We start from the raw sequence: 19,093 nt of genomic DNA, 5'->3' as shown, positions 1-19,093 counted from the left end.
GTGTGTCTGTCTGTCTGTTTGGGGGTTCATGTATGCGTGCATATATTAAGAAATGCACTGGGTGGGGGGGGGTGGCCTGAAACCATAAAGTAAACACTTGTATTGAATAATTATGTCACAGCAGCCATTAACAATAAATTGTCTTTTTGAAGTGTACTGTTCAAGCTGCAAGTCATTTGTGTTACAATGACATGTTTGCACAGGCATATTGATTTTGACAATGTACATTGTTCAAGCATTACACGCTGTTATAAATGCTCATACTTGAATTCTTATTGTTTACAATACATTTTAATAAACTTAATGTTTAGACTGCATGTACAATTGTTAAATATATCAAATTGAATGCTGGTAACTAAATCAACAAGAAACTGTTAATCTGTATTTCATGCATTGATTCAGATTTTCAAATTATATAACAGTCCGCTTGGGCGACTTTATCGTCATTTATCGTTATCGAGGTAATCTGCTCAATTTATCGTGATACGTGTTTAAGGCCATATCGCCCACCCCTAGGGAGTACCACAGTCAGGAGAGATCCACTCCCAGGACGGATAGACAGGAACCCCAGAACTGCTAATGGGAATTAGCAGGCGAAGTTACAGTCCGTAAAAATGCAGTGGAGTAAAGGAGCAAGAAGAGGTCCATCTAGCCAGATGAGACGGGGGAAGCAGCGAGGACGTCTATCCAGCCAGGGGTCCGGACAGTCCGGACAGGGACAGCCCTAAAAAGCTCATTAAAAGTTTTAAATTTCACTTAGTAAAGCGACCTGTAAAATGTTATATGTTTGCCAATAAAATTTTGCCTTGACAAATTTCAGCACAATGCTAAAACATCAAAACAAGGCAAAAGAGATGGTTAGTTAGCCAGTCGGCCATGTTGTAAACATACCAGTTGCTTCCTTTAAAAAATCCCACACCAACCAGGTGCTTGGTTAGAGGTTAAATGGTTGTTTAGCTAGTTGGCCGTGTTGTAAACACAGGAGCGCAATCCTTAAGAAAAATCCCTAACCAGCAGAGTGCTGGTTTAGTTAGTTTGTTATTTAGCTAGTCGGCCTTGTTGAAAACACACATGTTGCATCCTTAAAAAATTCCCAGACCAACTAAATGCTTGGTTAGTCAGTCGTTAGTTAGCCAGTCGGCCATGTTGTAAACATACCAGTTGCTTCCTTTAAAAAAATCCCACACCAACCAGGTGCTTGGTTAGAGGTTAAATGGTTGTTTAGCTAGTTGGCCGTGTTGTAAACACAGGAGCGCAATCCTTAAGAAAAATCCCTAACCAGCAGAGTGCTGGTTTAGTTAGTTTGTTATTTAGCTAGTCGGCCTTGTTGAAAACACACATGTTGCATCCTTAAAAAATTCCCAGACCAACTAAATGCTTGGTTAGTCAGTCGTTTTTTTAGCTAGTCGGCCATGTTGTAAACACACAAATTGCGTCCCCGATGTAAACAAACTGCCTGAATCTTCCGTCTATTTTGTTTGAGCTGATGGGGGTCCCAACAAAAAAAAAAGAACATGTGAATGGTGTGGGGTTTTAGGTCGTAGCTCAGTCTGCGCTTTTGTCAAGCAGGTGAAAGCTTTGTAAATGTGGCGCCAGATTGTTAAAGCCCCTGACACTCCACAGTGTCCGAGGGGGCTTCCAGGAAAGAAAAAAAAAATAAAGAAGGACCCCCTGCGTTGAGCCCTGGGACTGACCCTCCCTCTATAGCGAGGGTCCTGCTCGGGAGAGGAGGGCTTCCTGTATTAGCTTTCCATCTTAATCGAGCAACAAGTACCAACAAAGCACTAATTATCAATGCCTTCACAGAATGCGACACAATACCCATGACACCCACCGCAATCCTCCCCGAAAGCTTCTACGGCTCCCCCCATGCTGCCAGGCAGAGAGGAGCCATCAAATAGATGCAGAAACAATGTTCCGCCCTTCACTTGTTGTTTTCAAAGCCTGGAGACGGCGCCTCACCTGAGGCCACGCATGCCTTTTCCTACCGCAGCCAAGCACTGACGCCAGTAGGCTTTTTTGGATCCAGAGATGGAAATTTAACATCATGGACGTTGTGGGCAAAATGATCCAGTTATCAGTATTATTGCCAAGAAAAATAACACGGTCAGGGTCAGTTCTGTTTTCTAATGGGAGTGGCAGGAATCATAGCACTACAATACTTAGGCTTGGCAAGTTAGCAATTTAACTTGCAAATTAACGCAGTTAATTATTTAATCGCGCATACACATCAAAGCCAACAAAGAAGTAAAGCCTTCAGTTTGATTTGTTCTAAACATGGCATAAATGTGGTGTTGACAAACGTAATTTTGAATTTATCGGATTTTGTGATTTGATTAATCGCAAGGCACCCTAGCAAACAATTATGATTAAGCTTTTCATTCATTTCCCAGCCCTTACAAATGCAAATGTTCTCAACATCTAATTACAAAAACATCTTTTAATATACACATGTTAGGCTACCAAAATATAAAAAAAAAAAAAAAACACTACAAAGTATTGGCAGAAAAATTTGATCATATTCAATTAGTGCTGCAACGATTAATCGATTAACTCGAGTTTTTGATTAGAAAAAAATGTTTGAATTAAATTTTATTGCTTCGAGTATTCGTTTAATTAAAGTGGTGTTTTAATGGTTTATTTTTAAATTGTTAGTTTTATTGATTAGGGAAGATACACTGCCCTCTGGTCTGCCTCATTTCACATGGCTGAATCCAACTGCTCCCTGTTAAGACCAACGTAAGCTAAGTTTTTGTTTGAGCTAATGTTTTTTATGCATTCATAATTTAGTTTATAGGTATATTTAGTCGTTTTTTGTGGGGATATGTGTCTGAAACATTTGTTAGGAGCATTGTAAAAAAAAAAAAAAAAAAACATTAACATTTTATAGCATTTAGTCAAGCGGACTTTTGCTATGTAAGTTAGACAATTGTTCTTTTGTTGTACATAGATCTTCATTTTTTTTTTTTTTTTTTTAAATACCATTTGAGGTTCAGCTCAGGTGTTTAAATTTTTCATGTTCTTTATCCGATTACTCGATTATTCGAACTAACTAGTTCATCGATTAATCGACTACTAAAATAATCGATAGCCGCAGCCCTATATTCACTATAAATGATGTATTTTTACAGTACGTCAGTGGTGTTGAACTAATTTTTGGTATGGGCTACATTGTAGTTATGGTTTCCCTCGGACGGGCATTGTAAATGGGAGCTGATATGATTACCTCATATACATATGGCAACAAATTGAATGATACCTTCTGACTCATAAGCTAATGGAAATTGTTCAATAATTATTCAATTGTTTTTAAAAGGGGGACTGAAAATTTAAAAAAAAAAAAAAAAATTAGGTGATTTTAGTTTTAAAGTCTGCAATTTTTGTATTATAAAAAGAAAGACACGTGCAATACATCTGTTACATGTTTTAACAGGAATGCCTAGGACTGGTCTTGTATGAAATCCAGGTGTGTAGACAAGTTTATGCATCGGCTGCCATTGACGGTGATAAACGTCCAATTTATTAGAATAATGGTTGTTGCCAGCCCATCCCAGTTCAAATGCATTGGACTTTTATCGCCATTAATGGCACTGAAACATAACCATTCACTGCACTCTGTTGAAACAGTCGCTTACCGCTGTTCTGCTTTTCTCCATTCTGCCGATTTCCCGAGAATTAAAGGCAAACATGTTTTTCAGGCGTATGTAAGCTGATGTTGGACGCTTGCCGAATAACTCCCATTGTCCAGTTGAAAGCTCTCTGTCCGACTGACTCATCGGTTCCCGCACGTGCCCAGCCTCCACTTTCAATTCTCCCTAAACTGACTCTTATCTTTTTGTCTTTTTACAGCCACATTGATCAGACCACCACTTGGCAGGACCCCCGCAAGGCCTTGCTCCAGATGAACCAGGCTCCGCCACCCAGCTCCGTGCCAGTTCAGCAGCAGAACCTAATGAACCCGGCCAGTGGTGTGTTATTACTGTTAATTCAGTTTTGTTTTTGAATGTGAATTTTTTTATTTTTTTTTTCAAACAAAAATTTGTGTTAAATGTTTTATAATAAGTTTTGGTTCAAATGGTGATGCTACGATGAATTGACGAATCGACAGCTGATTATCAAATTAATCAACAACTACTTTGATAGCCGATTAATCGTTTTTGAGACCTGTACTTAAAAATTATACAAATCCTCTTCGTCGAGCCTCTTAATACTAGTCTCAGTTTATGTAGTTCTCAATAAAAGCAGAATGTAAATAAATCAAAATAACATATTTGCAAACATCTGCTTTTACTTTAGTAAATGATGATAGAATTTACAGTTACATAGTACTCATAGTCCAACCTCTCTTTGTTCATCGTGTTTGTTCCCATTCAGGTTTACAGTTTAGTCCATTTCAGTGGGGCAAATAAGTATTTAGTCAACCACTAATTGTGCAAGTTCTCCCACTTGAAAATATCAGAGAGGCCTGTAATTGTCAACATGGGTAAACCTCAACCATGAGAGACAGAATGTGAAAAAAAATCATGGTGGAAAATAAGTATTTGGTCAATACCAAAAGTACATCTCAGTACTTTGTTATGTACCCTTTGTTGGCAATAACGGAGGCCAAACGTGTTCTGTAACTCTACACAAGCTTTTCACACACTGTTGCTGGTATTTTGGCCCATTCCTCCATGCAGATCTCCTCTAGAGCAGTGATGTTTTGGGGCTGTTGTTGGGCAACACGGACTTTCAACTCCCTCCACAGACTTTCTATGGGGTTGAGACCTGGAGACTGGCAAGGCCACTCCAGGACGTTGAAATGCTTCTTACGAAGCCACTCCTTTGTTGCCCTGGCTGTGTGTTTGGGATCATTGCCATGCTGAAAGACCCAGCCACGTCTCATCTTCAATGCCCTTGCCGATGGAAGGAGATTTTCACTCAAAATCTCTCGATACATGGCCCCATTCATTCTTTCCTTTACACAGATCAGTCGTCCTGGTCCCTTTGCAGAAAAACAGCCCCAAAGCATGATGTTTCCACCCCCATGCTTCACAGAGGGCATGGTGCAATTCGGTATTCTTTTTCCTCCAAACACGAGAACCTGTGTTTCTACCAAAAGGTTCTATTTGGGTTTCATCTGACCATAACACATTCTCCCAATCCTCTTCTGGATCAGCCAAATGCTCTCTAGCAAAACGCAGACGGGCCTGGACGTGTACTTTCTTCGGCAGGGGGACACGTCTGGCAGTGCAGGATTTGAGTCCCTGTTTGAGTCCCTGGCGTAGCATTGTATTACTGATAGTAGCCTTTGTTACTGTGGTCACAGCTCTCTGTAGGTCATTCACTAGGTCCCCCCGTGTGGTTCTGGGATTTTTGTTCACCGTTCTTGTTATCATTTTGACGCCACGGGTGAGATCTTGCATGGAGCCCAAGATCGAGGGAGATTATCAGTGGTCTTGTATGTCTTCCATTTTCTATTGCTCCGACAGTTGATTTCTTTACACCAAGCATTTTACCTATTGCAGATTCAGTCTTCCCAGCCTGGTGCAGGTCTAAAATTTTGTCTCTGGTGTCCTTCGACAGCTCTTTGTTGTTGGCTATAGTGGAGTTTGGAGTGTGACTGACTGAGGTTGTGGACAGGTGTCTTTTATACCGAGAATGAGTTAAAACAGGTGCCATTAATACAGGTAACGAGTGGAGCCTCGTTAGACCTCTATGACAGCCAGAAATCTTGCTTGTTGTAGGTGACCAAATACTTATTGTCCACTATAATTTGGAAACGAATTCTTTAAAATCAAACAATGTGATTTTCCGTTTTTTTTTTCTACATTCTGTCTCTCATGATTGAGGTTTACTCATGTTGACAATTACAGGCCTCTCTAACCTTTTCAAGTAGGAGAACTTGCACAATTGGTGGTTGACTAAATACTTATTTGCCCCACTGTATATCAGGGGTGTCCAGCAGAGGGTCCAATCCGGCCTGCTGTAGCTCATTCATATTTTATATCGAAAATTACATGCTTTTATTTTGACATTGGCACAGTAAAACTGTAAATTTGTGTGATCGAGTGCGTGCACTTGGTTCACTTTCGTATCCGCAGTTACATTCGTCCATTTGTCCCCGCCCTGACAAAATGGCCTGGGCATCTAGCGCCGTCAATGGCAGAGTTAAAAAGTGGCCCAAAATGCCCCAAATCACACCAAATCAACAGGAAGTAACCTGGAAATGACTCAAAATCAATAAGTAGCTATCAGGAAATGCCCGAGAAATCTTGGGGAAATGATCCAAAATTTACAGGCAGTGACCCGTAAGTATCTTAAAATGACATGGAAATTATGCAAAATGCATGCCATTAGGAGTGGGAACCTTTTTGGTACCTCACGATACGATACAATTTGAGATACAAAGCTCACGATAACGATGATCTGACGATATGGCGATACAACGATTATCGATACATTGGTCAGGAAATCATTCTAGGATATTTTGCAAACAACTAAAAAACAGAAAAAAACAAGCTTCTGCTGTGAATTGGAATGAGTTTATCACTAGTAGACTTCCAATCCATTTGAACTGGGAGGGTGGCAGCGAATGAACATTCGTCAAACGGATTGAACGTCTATTGCCGTCAGTGGCTTCCAATGCCAGGCAATGAGGTAATTTTGGGCCATTTAAAGTCATTTACCTGTTGATGTTCAGTTACTTCCTTTTGATTTTGGGGCATTTTATGGGTCACTTCCTGTTTATTTTGAGTTGCAGAACAGGAAGTGACCTGGGAATCACCCAAATAAATAGGCAGTGACTCAAACTCAAAAGGAAATGACCTGTAAATGCCCTAAAACAGGGGTAGCCAACCCTGGTCCTCGTGAGCCGCAATCCAGCTTGTTTTCCATGTCTCACTCCTTTAACACACCTGAATCAAACGATCAGCTCATCAGCAAGCTCTGCAGTTGCCTGATATCAATCCTGATAATTTAATTCAGGTGTGTTGGAGGAAGGAGACATGGAAAACAAGCTGATTGCGGCTCTCGAGGACCAGGGTTGGCCACCCCCGCCCTAAAATGAACAGCAAGTAACCTGTAAATGCCCTGAAAATCGGACATAATGACTGTGAATGCTCTGGTTTCGAATGAACGAACGTTCCCAGTCTAAGGGGCTGTTTACATGGTGACTCTCCGAGAATACAAAAAATTTCAAATTTGCATTTGCATTTGCGTCTCCATTTGAACAATGTTGCATGAAAACGATGTAGTATTCATGCCAGGCCCTAGGAGGCAGTGCAGATTTACAGAGCGACAGAGAATGATGCATTTAGACCCCACCAAGCTCCCTCAGCCCGGAAAAAAATATGCCCGCCCACTCGAAGCAATGTCATTTTCCTTTGGTTCAAAAAGGCACAAAAATTGAAACGTTCAACATATTTAATTTAGAAATATTATTAAAACAGTAAATTAAAGCCAACATTCCGCCATATTTGCCGCTTTTAATGTTTAGTAGCACCGCTGCGCACGCCCAATGTGACGTGTACGTGTGACGTTAACGGCGCGGTCTCGCGCCGCAGGAGCCTTTGATATGCATGCCGAGGAAGCCCCCCTCAACCCCCCGCAATCGGATTCTTCCACTTTGGAGGCAGGATTCAGAATTTTTCGTCTTTGCCGACACCATATGCACGCGAGGCGAGTCCGCTACTCAGTCATTGCGTTATAGTGTCGCAGAGTCGCCATGTAAACTGCCCCTAAATGGATTGGGCTTTGAGCAACGTCAATGGCAGCCTTATAGTTAACTGAGACACTATTATGGTGAAAGATTTTGGTAGCAACTTGTTGATTCCTTTTTTTTGTTTGTTTGTTTGTTTTTTTTTGTAAACATTGACACCTTTTTAAAACGATATCTCGATTCTTGGCAAGAGCATATCGAGAACCTTTTGGGATACAAAGTATCACGATATATCACTATTTCGATATTTTGTCACACCCCTACCTGCCATTGTCAATGATAGATGTCCAATTCACTAATATTGAACTTGAATGCTCATCTTTCAGTGCCATTGCCATCACGTGCGGTCAATGGCAGCCAGCGACTTAAATTATTTTGCCAAAAATAAACTCGTCTGTCCCACATAAGATCTAATTGCCAAACAGTAAATGCAGCCCGCGAATCAAAATGAGCTTGACACCCCTGAATTACTTAATATACATTACATTAATATAGATTAGTCAATCACAATAATAATCGGTGCTCGAGAAGGCTAGAACGGGTTCAACGAGCAGATTTGAGTTTGTGGGTGGAGGTTGCGTAAATTTTGCTCATTATTTCCATGAACTCGATTACTACTGTCTGGGCCTTTTTGCACTACACGCTAGTCGCTACACGTCAGCGAGGCTCAGCTTAGCTCGCTGGAGGTTGCGCTTCTTGGAATTTGCCTCGAGTGACTCGAGGCCAACGTAGAACGTGACGGGTCCTGTCTGACATGTTTTTCGACTCCCAGATTACTATTAAGTATCTTTAGATTGCCACTCGTGTCTAAATCGGGTTTTGTGGATGGGAAAAAAAATGGGAGCGAATCAGGGGTGGGAGGGTTGTCAAAGAATGATTATTTCAATACCACTGACAGCGATAGATGTCCAATCCATTTTGAACTATCAGTTCAAATGAATTAGACGTCTTCTTTCATCGTAAATGGGAGCCAATGAGTTAATCTTCTGTCAGTATACACATAAGCGGAGTTTAAGAGGGAGACAGGGGGCCCAGCCCCCCCTGGTGACTTTCCTCTATATATAAAAGGTGTAAAGCAGTAAGGCAACCAAAAATGATAAAAAATGATGTTTGTACTGTATAATAGTTCAAATTTATTTTTCAAACAGATCATGTGACCAGCACCTTAGACGGTCATTTTCTTTGCATATTATTTTTTAAAAAAATAGAGGAGGGCAATTTATTATTCAGATGATTTTTTTTCTTTGTTTGAAAATATTTTTTACAATTGAAGCAAATTTTTGGGGGATTGAATGATTTAGACACAAATGCCCTACCCATCATATGGCCCAAACACAAAAAGTATTGCTAAAATCAAAGAAAACTTATAAAATTAAGTTTTCAAATGCAAATATTTGAGTCTCAAATATGTTTTTCGTATTAAAAAACTTTTTTTTCTATGATTGAAATTGTTCTCTTTTTTTTTTTTTTTGATTGTTGAAGTTATTTTTCGTTTAAAAAAATATACATTTTTTGTTTGAAGCAACTTATTTTTTGATTGAATAATAAAGACCCAAATGTCCTAGCCAAAATATGGCCCAAACGCAAAACATTACTTCAATCAAAAAAGTTGCTTCAATCAAAAAAAAAAAAAAAAAATCTAAGAAAAATGGCTTTCAAATGCATTTTTTTTTTTTTTTTTTTTTTTGAGTTTCAAATTTATTTTTGCTTTCAAACTGAAATATTTTTTTTAATCGAATAATGAGGACACAAATCTACCTCCATATGGTTCCGCCCAGGGGATATAATATTTGACTGGGGTAACTACATTGGCACGACACCAGCGGGCATACCATAGTCAATGGATGACGATCTTGGCGAAAAGTTTAGCTGTCCTAAGCAGCCTTATTTAGAATTCCACTCAAGAATGACGGGTAACAAAAAAAAAGGTAATTTTCAACTTATTATTATAAACATTCTTGTAAGTTAATTTTATTGCTGACACTGCGTTTTGGGGTCATCAACATGTTGTGCCCCCCCTGGCCCAAAAGTCAAACTCCGCCTATGAGTATACACGCCAGCAAAAGGTTAATTTAAAGATGATTAGACGCAGTTACGTCATCGGCCTTGTCGGCTCTCCCTCAGGTCCCCTCCCTGAAGGCTGGGAACAAGCGATTACATCAGAGGGTGAAATTTACTACATCAACCACAAGAACAAAACCACTTCCTGGCTGGACCCACGACTCGACCCCCGCTTTGGTGAGTTCTGAAGAGAAAATTTTGGACATTTATCGTAAATGGAAAGCAAAACATCAAACCCGTCGTCATGGAAACACCATCTCTCCTCCCTCATGTGAAGTTCCTTCCAGCTCTGGCGGCCTTAAAGCCCTAAAAACTAACTGTATGTCAAATAAGGACGGTTTAAATACGCTATGTGACTAATGTGGTCAACTGCTTCAAAGCTAACACAAAAAACCACAATGGTTAAAAGTATGAGAGGGTAATACATGCAAAAAGTATTTTTCAGGCAATGAAAAGGTTCTAAAAAAACTAAATAAAAACAAAAATTGTGAGTACTCGCCGCTTCTAACCGATGTGCGCATGCATGTGCAAGCGCGCTGAGCGTTGTGTAGAAGTTTCGCCGCGTAGTAAGGAATGGCCGAACTTGTAAAAAGCAGCCATTTGAAAAGGCACTATGAAACGAAGCACGCAGCTTTTTCGCAAAGTTTCCCTATGAACTCTGCCATCTGTTCTCAAAAAATAGTGGAATTAAGGGCTCAATATGATCGCTTTATTATTTATTACTAATAAATTATTATTAAATATTATTTATTACTTACTATACATTTATTTTTTTAATATTTTATTTACATTTTTGAATGTTGTAATTATCAGCATGGCCACGTAAAGATACAAGCATTAAAAATATTTCCGGACCCAGAGGATTTTTAATTCATCACCCCTGGTCTATGGACATTTTTAGCCCGTTGTGAATCCTCAGAGGGGTTTCTCCCTATCCATTTTCAATTCAATTGCAGCTCTTTGTTTCTGACGAGCTTCAAGAGGGGCAGCCATGTTGGAAGCTAGTTTAAGCTTTAAAACTCTGAAAATAAGAAAAACACATATAACAATCACAAAAAGGTGTGTCCTATCATGTTTGTGCCAAATATAAACAAGATTGGTAAAATCCTGTACGAGCAATGCATTTGAGTGCATTACTTTTTGAATGCCCCTCGTACATAAACTAGTACAACTCTTTACACGGCTATTATAATGCCCCCTACTCCTTGAAATAGGAAAAGCCACTTCTTTTTGTGCAACAATGAAAAATAAACGCATTGCTGCTTGAGACGATAGTAAATGTTTTTCACTTCCTGACAGCCATTACATCAGTCTACGTTTTGAGCTCGCTGTGTACCGCTCTTCACATTGGGCTGACGCTAGTGTGAAAAGGCCTTTACTTTGATTTTAATTTGGACTCCTCTATGTCCTCCCACCCCCCTACTTCCACTTTGTTGCTCTTGCTCTAAAGCAGCACCTAACCTTTTGTCAACCATTTTAGTGTTGGAACAACAGCTGAGTTGGCCATTAATCCTACCAGCATTGCACACACACACCCAAGCTAAAGTTTGACAGGATTTTTTCTGTGGGGTTAGCAGATAAGTGACAGGACTCCTTGTTTGTGATAAAAAAAACAAAAACAAAAAGCGTTCAATTTTAATACTGTCACATTCTGTGTCAGCACAGCGTTGGAGCTGTCTTGTAAGTGAACGCAGGCCGAGTCCAAAACAGTTGGAAGGGGAGCGGAGCAGCTGGGAGGGGAGACGGCGGCTTTGAAGATTTACTAATTGTGAACACACACAAATACGCACACGGCTAGCGGGCGCCTGATAGTGAGTTTCACCATGTTAACTGTTCACGAGCCACCACACAACGCCTTGGACAGTACTTAAGGGACATCTAATATCCATTAACGTTATGTGAAAGAATGTTGCTCAAAGTATTTAACTCTTAATAGTGCACTCTTCTAACTCATTGGTTGCCATTGAAGGCGCTAGTCAATGCGTCGTCAATGCACACTGAAAGGTGAGTATTTATAGCCAGCACTCCCAGTTATGAATTAATTGGACGTCTATCTTTGTCAATGGCAGGCAAAAAAATAAAAACTATAAAATAAAAAAGTAGGGCTGTCAAAATTATCGCGTTAACGGGTGGTAATTAATTTTTTTTAATTAATCACGTTAAAATATTTAAATATTAAATATTTATTATTTTAAATTTATATTAAATAAATATTTATTAAAATAAAATAAATATTAACGCACATGCCCCGTTCAAACAGATTAAAATGACAGCTCAGGGTCATATGGACTTGTTACTTGTGTTTTTTTGGAGTTTTGTCGCCCTCTGATGGCACTTGGGTGCGACTGATTTTATGGGTTCAGCACCATGAGAATTGTGTAATTATTGACATCAACAATGGCGAGCTACTAGTTTATTTTTTGATTGAAAATTTTACAAATTTTATTAAAACGAAAACATTAAGAGGGGTTTTAATATAAAATTTCTATAACTTATACGAACATTTATCTTTTAAGAACTACAGGTCTTTCTATCCATGGATCACTTCAAGAGAATGTTAATGTTAATGCCATCTTGTTGATTTATTGTTATAATAAACAAATACAGTACTTATGTACAGTATGTTGAATGTATATATCCATTTTGTGTCTCATCTTTCCATTCCAACAATAATTTACAGAAAAATATGGCATATTTTATAGATGGTTAGAATTGCGATTAATTACGATTAATTAATTTTTAAGCTGTGATTAATTCGATAAAAAAAATTTAATCATTTGACAGCCCTAAAAAAACAGTCAATCAACTTATTATTGGTGGCAATAACCAAAGCAGACTTCCACTTAAAGGGGAAGTTCAGAATTTTGACTTTAGGCTTAATCTTTTAGTTAGCTTTTAGTTAGGTTTAATTAGTCAGTGGAGTTAATTTCAACAAATTGTGTGCAGTTTGTCCGTTATTTGTATTTTTCAGAGCTCCGTAGCGGCTAAGCTAGCGCAAATCAATGATGCATGCCAATAAAAAAAACATATAAACATATCTAACATAGTCAAATAAATTCAAAAGGCAGATCAATTTTCGAAATACGCATGCGGCCAAAACAGCGTTACACCGAACTTCCGTAATTCATTTCATCCTGAAGGACTATATTTTTAGACGCGTAATGCGACCACAATAGAGAGGAGTGCTTCGGCCACTTGTGCTTAGTCTGCCGGGTAGTCCCTTTCACCCCCCCTCCCCCTCCCCAAAAAAAAAATCAGCGGTGAAAAAAACAATGTGATATCCCGCCGCCCTCCTTACCTAGACAGCCTGTTCCCTGCAGAGCGGCCGGATTACAAAAGTTGCTGTTCATACTACAATTATTGACATGCAATGGCAAGTTTTTAAAAACTTTATCCTGAAAAAATAGCCAGCACTATTGATTGCATGGGTAATTGGTGATTCTCATGCGTGCATATGTTGTTTTTTATTGCTATGCTAAGCAGGCACCATTGACTCGCGCTAGCTTAACCACTTCGGAGCCCTCAAACCAACAAATAACTAACAATATACGCATAATTTGTTGACATCAACTCCACCAGCTAATTAACCCCCCGCCAACTCGAAGATTAAGCCTTATTTCAAAAATTCTGAACTTCCCCTTTAAGCAGCCAAATTCAAAGCATTGCAATATTTGGTGAGGTGGGTAGTCCCCTTAGGTATGAATATTTCTCTTTTCATCACCTATGCTTCAAATTATAGTTCAATACCCAATAACCCTAACCCCAAATTTAATCACCTCTTCTGTTTCATATTATAAACACCTGCAAGTGTGATTGTAACTCAAGAATGAATAAAGAGATTATCTTGAATCCATACATAATACAAACAAAATATATAAGGCGGAAAACACTCAAGTGACTTGGAAGTTCTGCTCTGAGACCCCCAATTTGGCTAAATTTCAAAATTGTCCGATATGCATGTGTGATACATCATTGGAAAGCTTAAAATCTCAGTCTTCTGGGGGAATAAACATTTTGAACAGGAGGGCATTTAAAAATTTAAACAGCAAAACCCTATCTGGAGGTGAGAGCATGCGAGAGCAGAATTACAGACGCCATGACTTTAACGAGATATTATTGCGTACTTACCCGGTTTCGATCCAAAAACTCCATGTAGCATGTATCACTGAGTGTCAAGACAGAGCTGTGAATGGCCACAGCCGGATTTTTGGGGGATTTTATGGGATAAACATGGTAATATAACAAGAGTCGCGATGCAGAAATCGCAGACATCAAGGAGTAGCCGAGATTTTCTTTATACATTTACCCTTTTAAACATTTTTTTTTTTTTTTTTTCAATTTTTCTTTGTTTGGATTGATTATTTATCATCTAACATATTGGAGAAAATGCGACAGTAACAAAAAAAAATTAAGCAATAGTTACGAGGTAGATATCCGTGACTTTTTTTAAAGACATTTTTTTCATTGTGACGTCATTTGTCTAAAAGTTTAAAATATGCAAGTGAATAATTTTTCAAAGTTGTTGTTTTTTTTAAACGAAATATTGGACATCAATTAATGATTCTATGCTAAAAATGACAGACATTTTGAATAAGAAATATAATTAATTACCTTCGTTTTATGACTGGATTGAAACAAAACCGGTTGCGCGACATCTGTAAGCGGGGATTTTCAGGGCAAAACAGACCAATTAAAAATAGTTCGGGGGCTTAATGCACCAAGAATCTGCTATGGCAGCATGTAGACGTATTGTTCTATCAAACACAACAGTTGTTTTGGCTTAAAATGCAGCAGTTTCTTTTAATGAGGAGTGCAAGAGCAGAAACTGCTTTTTCAGCCTCGTCTGTGTTTTTCGCCATAAGTATAAATGCGTGGCCTATATAACCCAAAATGTGACGTCCACGCACAGCATGTTCAGATTTTATTTTTATTTTTATTTTTTATTGCCACCAAAAATAGTCTTAGACTGCTGATTATGGACAAAATATTGTTTAAACTAAATTTGATATTGCTTAAGAGGGCAGCCATTTTGTGACGCCAGTTGTACCCACGCCCATACACATTGGAAAACTCTAGCTCGGGACATGTAATAATGAGTATTAATGATGTCACGAGGAAGGGCTGGATTTAGGGCTGCAGCTATTGATTACTTTAGTAGTCGATTAATCGATGAGCTAGTTAGTCCGAATAATCAAGTAATCGGATAAGGAACATAAAAAAAATAAAATACCTGAGCTGACCACCAAATGTTATTTAAAAAAAAATAAATAAATGAATAAAGATCTATGTACAACAAAAGAACAATTGGCTAACTTACGTAGCAAAAGTCTGCTAGCTTAAATGCTATAAGATAGTAAAGTTGTTTTTTTTACACTGCTGTTAACAAATGCTAAATATACTTTTAAACTAAATTACCAATGCATTAAAAAAAAAACATTAGCTCAAACAAAAAGTTAGCTTCGTTGGTCTTAACAGGGAGCAGCTGGGTTCAGCCATGCGTAATGACGCAGACTAGAGGGCAAGTTATCCACCCAAATCAATAAAACTAAATGCAAACACTTTCAAAACAAACCATTACAACGCCACTTTAATTAAACGAATACTGAAAGCAGCAAAATTTAATTTGAATCTTTTTTTCTAAACTAATACTCGAGTTAATCGATTAATCGTTGCAGCACTAGCTGGATTTGGTTGGCAATCATACCAGCGTTGATAAAATGGCTGCTATCACTTACGATGGCCACTTCCTGGAAATATTGGCCTTTATTTAACATTTTTCTCCTCTATTTCACATCAGAAAAATGAAATTCAAATGTTCAATTAAATACTATTTTTTTCTACTGGGATGTACGTGATAAAGTATTGTCTGTCCCTTTAATTTATCATTTTCTACCCGGTTTGAGGACCTTTGCTTGCAGCAGAAAGCCCTAAAATGCTGCTCTGTTATGGAACATATTCCTCCACGCAGAACCATGCTGCCATGCAGGTGTCCGATCGCCGACCAGCTGCTTTGATAATGAAAGCTAATTTGAGCTTGGAGGAGAAAAGCAGCAGAGCGCCTTTAACAGAGGCCTGTTGCCGGCTGTTTCGCACACACACCAACATCCAACACCCCCTCCTGGCCCTTTTCGTGAGGCCCAGCGAAGGCACGGTCTCGTTGTGCTGTTGCTCCAGACAGACTTGAATCTCAGCCAGGCCTCTTTATTCTGCACTCCAACTCTTAATCTGTTCCAGACCTTTTCAGTAAAAGAACTCCAATGTGTGTGTACGTGTGGGGCAGGGGAAAAAGGAAAAAGGGGGCAGGAGTAAGTAGGGGGTGGGCTCGGGTTCAGGGTTTGAGAGGAAGAAAGGAAAGCTGGGAACAGAGGGGACATCTAGACGAGATAAGTGTAAGTTGTCAAAAGGGGAGGAGGTAGGAGACCAGCGAGGACATGTTGTGTTCTGTGTAGCAAAGCGTTAACTAGCTAGCCCGCTAACTTCTAAAGCTCCTTTGTTAAATGCGGCCTACGTGTCATGTGATGGTCTTCCTACTCTTCTGAAAGTTTTCAGGGAGCAGTAATGTAATTTTCAAAGTGCCTTTTTATTGGAATTGCGGTAATGCTCTCTAATTGCCGTGAAAGTAGTTGCAGTAAGTCAGTGGCTCTTTCCGGAATCAAAGGAGCCACACGAATATACTCCCAACGTGGCAAGTTGGCAAACAAATGTAATTCAGAAAACACATGACTCGTGATCTGACCACCTGAATGTAAAATGACAATTCTACCTCACAAATTAACTCATCAGTTGAAATTAATGAAATTATCATGTTTCAGTGCTATTGAGGCCAATTGACATCAATTCCATTTTAACTCTCTCATTTGAATTGGATTAGACGTCCATTCTGTCAATGGGAACTAATGAGCTGCGTGTGGGTGGTCACAAACCAAATTAGCTATGTATGCTAATGTTTTTGTTTAGGCTATTTTTAATTGTAATGTATTAGCATTTGTACCTTAGCTTGGGGCCTTGTGTTCTTTTTGTGTGTTGGTGTAATGATGGCCTGATATAGCTGGTGTTGCTGGCTCGTTTTGTTGCGGGCGAGCGTGAAGAAGACAAAAGGCAGACGGCATTAACTTGGTCTCTTATCTCCCTCGCTTGGCAGCTACGGCCCCCTCATGTGTTGCTAGTGCAAACCCTCTGAAACGCACACACACATGCATACGGCTGTGTGTGCTATCAGGCTGGCCCTGAAATGAACCTGTCCTTCGCTCCTATCTCGTCCTCTCACGCCAAGCTTGTTCGCGGTGGCGATTTTTCTCATTGTTGCCGCATGCTCGCTAAGCTAGCTCGGCTTTGCTGTTTGGTCTGCGAGGCGGGCCTTTATTTTGGTTTATTATGTCATTTCTACTCTAAAGGGAGGCCTCGAAGGACATGTTGGAGACTCTTATGGAAGGCCGAACAAGCTTAATTTGAGTTGATGCATAACATTGATCGTTATTATTCTTGCGGCAATCACAATATAAAAGTATTTATGTTATCTAAACTAAAAATTTATTGACCTTGCAGGCGGGCGGCCTGGGTGGTAAATACATTTTCTGAATTGATTTTTTTTTATTGCAAATGATTGAAAAAAATAAATCATTTCAGGTCTTTTTTGTTGGTTTATTTTTGCCCAAAATAGAATTTAGCAACTAGTTATTCAATAGATAATTTCATGGGAGACTTTATTTCTTTAAGTGTTTAGGGCAGTGCTTCTCAATTATTTTTTGTTATAACCCCCCACAGGAAGATGTAAACGTTCGCCCCCCCCCCCCCCCCAACTCTCTACCGCTACTGTAAATATACTGTAGTATCATTTGTCATGTTGCAACGATTAATCGATTAACTCGAGTATTCGATTACGAAAAAATATTAAAATTACATTTTGCTGTTCGAGTATTCGTTTAATTAAAGCGGCGTTGTAATGGTTTGTTTTGAAAGTATAAATTTAGTTTTTCTTGGGGGGGAGGGTGGATACACTGCCCTCTAATTTGCCTCATTTCACATGGCTAAATCAGCTGTTAAGACCAACATAAGCAAAGTTTTTTTTTGAGCGTATGTTTTTTAATGCATTTGTAATTTAGTCTAAAGGTATATTTAGATGTATTTTGTGGGAATATGTGTTTTAACTATTTGTTAAGACAGCTTTGTTTAAAAAAAAAAAAGTTGGCATTTTTATAGCATTTAAGCTAGCGGACTTCCGTTACGTAAGTTAGCCAATTGTTCTTTTGTTGTACATATATCCTCATTTTATTTTATTTTTTTAAACCGTTTGAGTGCTCAGATCAGATATTTTAATGTTTTGTTCCTTATCCGATTACTCGATTATTCGAACTAACTAGTGCATCGATTAATCGACTACTAAATAATAGATAGCTGCAGCCCTAATCATTTGTATACAAAATTGTTATTATTAGAAGTACACATCTGCATAACACTGTGTTTTTAATATTAAAGAAAAAAAGTAATATAGATCAACTTACAAAAGTGTAAAACAACAAAACACATCCACTTTTTTGACTGTTTGATACTGAAAAATAAAACAAATCAATAAATAATAATGTTGCTAATCAATTTGATTTAATTAACTCACGAGGTCAAGATGCCAAACAATTAGACCGAAAAAACAAAAATTAATAAAACAAAAACGACAAATGTCATTGGACAGAGGGACAGTTTTTATTTTTGCTGCAGGCAGTATCAGCTCCTTTCTTATAGTGTGAGGTTCTTTGCACTTAGCAACTTGGTATGCCACTTTATATGATGCTGACAGTGCTCGCTGGTTTACTGATGTAACACTGACAAAGCAGGAGGATTGTTGGCAATATTCGGCAAGTTTTCGCAGAAAAAAATAATTCCTGCTGTCCGCTGCAAACATTTTTAGACAAAGTAAACAGACTGGCCTTTTTCATTTCCCACTGTTCTAAAAGTCAAAGCCAAAAGCCAAATGCTACATACGCTTTGTCATATTTCCTTGTCGTAGCTTTTCATATCTCCTGTGCTCTGTGCTGTGTGCTCTTGTTTGGTTCAAAAATATTGCGCACATGCTGAAAATGAGAGAGACACTGCCACCCACTGAGTGGATGTGCAGTATCACTTTATTCTAGTATGATTCCCCAAGGTCACATGCGCCACCCCCAGCATTGCTCTGCGCCCCCCTGGGGGGGGCCCGCCCCACTATTTGAGAAGTACTGGTTTAGGGGATGACAGCGCAAATGGGGGAGAGATATAGATTTAGCTATTTAAGATATTTAGATATTTAAGAAATTTTCCACCTTATTTATATCGCTTTTGCTCCACATGCAACATTTAACT

General features: G+C 38.9%; 1 protein-coding gene across 1 annotated transcript in view; it reads left to right on the top strand.

Moving 5' to 3' along the window:
• Nucleotides 1-19,093, top strand: part of LOC130911136 (transcriptional coactivator YAP1-like) — a 96,313-nt gene that overhangs the window by 44,303 nt on the left and 32,917 nt on the right. Inside the window, exons 3-4 of the mRNA XM_057828873.1 lie at nucleotides 3,850-3,968; nucleotides 9,824-9,937. Coding sequence (XP_057684856.1) covers nucleotides 3,850-3,968; nucleotides 9,824-9,937 — 233 coding nt within the window. The remainder of the gene's footprint in view (nucleotides 1-3,849; nucleotides 3,969-9,823; nucleotides 9,938-19,093) is intronic.

The sequence above is a fragment of the Corythoichthys intestinalis genome, unplaced genomic scaffold (assembly GCF_030265065.1).
Source record: "Corythoichthys intestinalis isolate RoL2023-P3 unplaced genomic scaffold, ASM3026506v1 HiC_scaffold_23, whole genome shotgun sequence".
In the NCBI taxonomy this organism is placed as follows: Eukaryota; Metazoa; Chordata; class Actinopteri; order Syngnathiformes; family Syngnathidae; genus Corythoichthys; species Corythoichthys intestinalis.
This window is presented reverse-complemented; position numbering and strand designations above follow the sequence as displayed.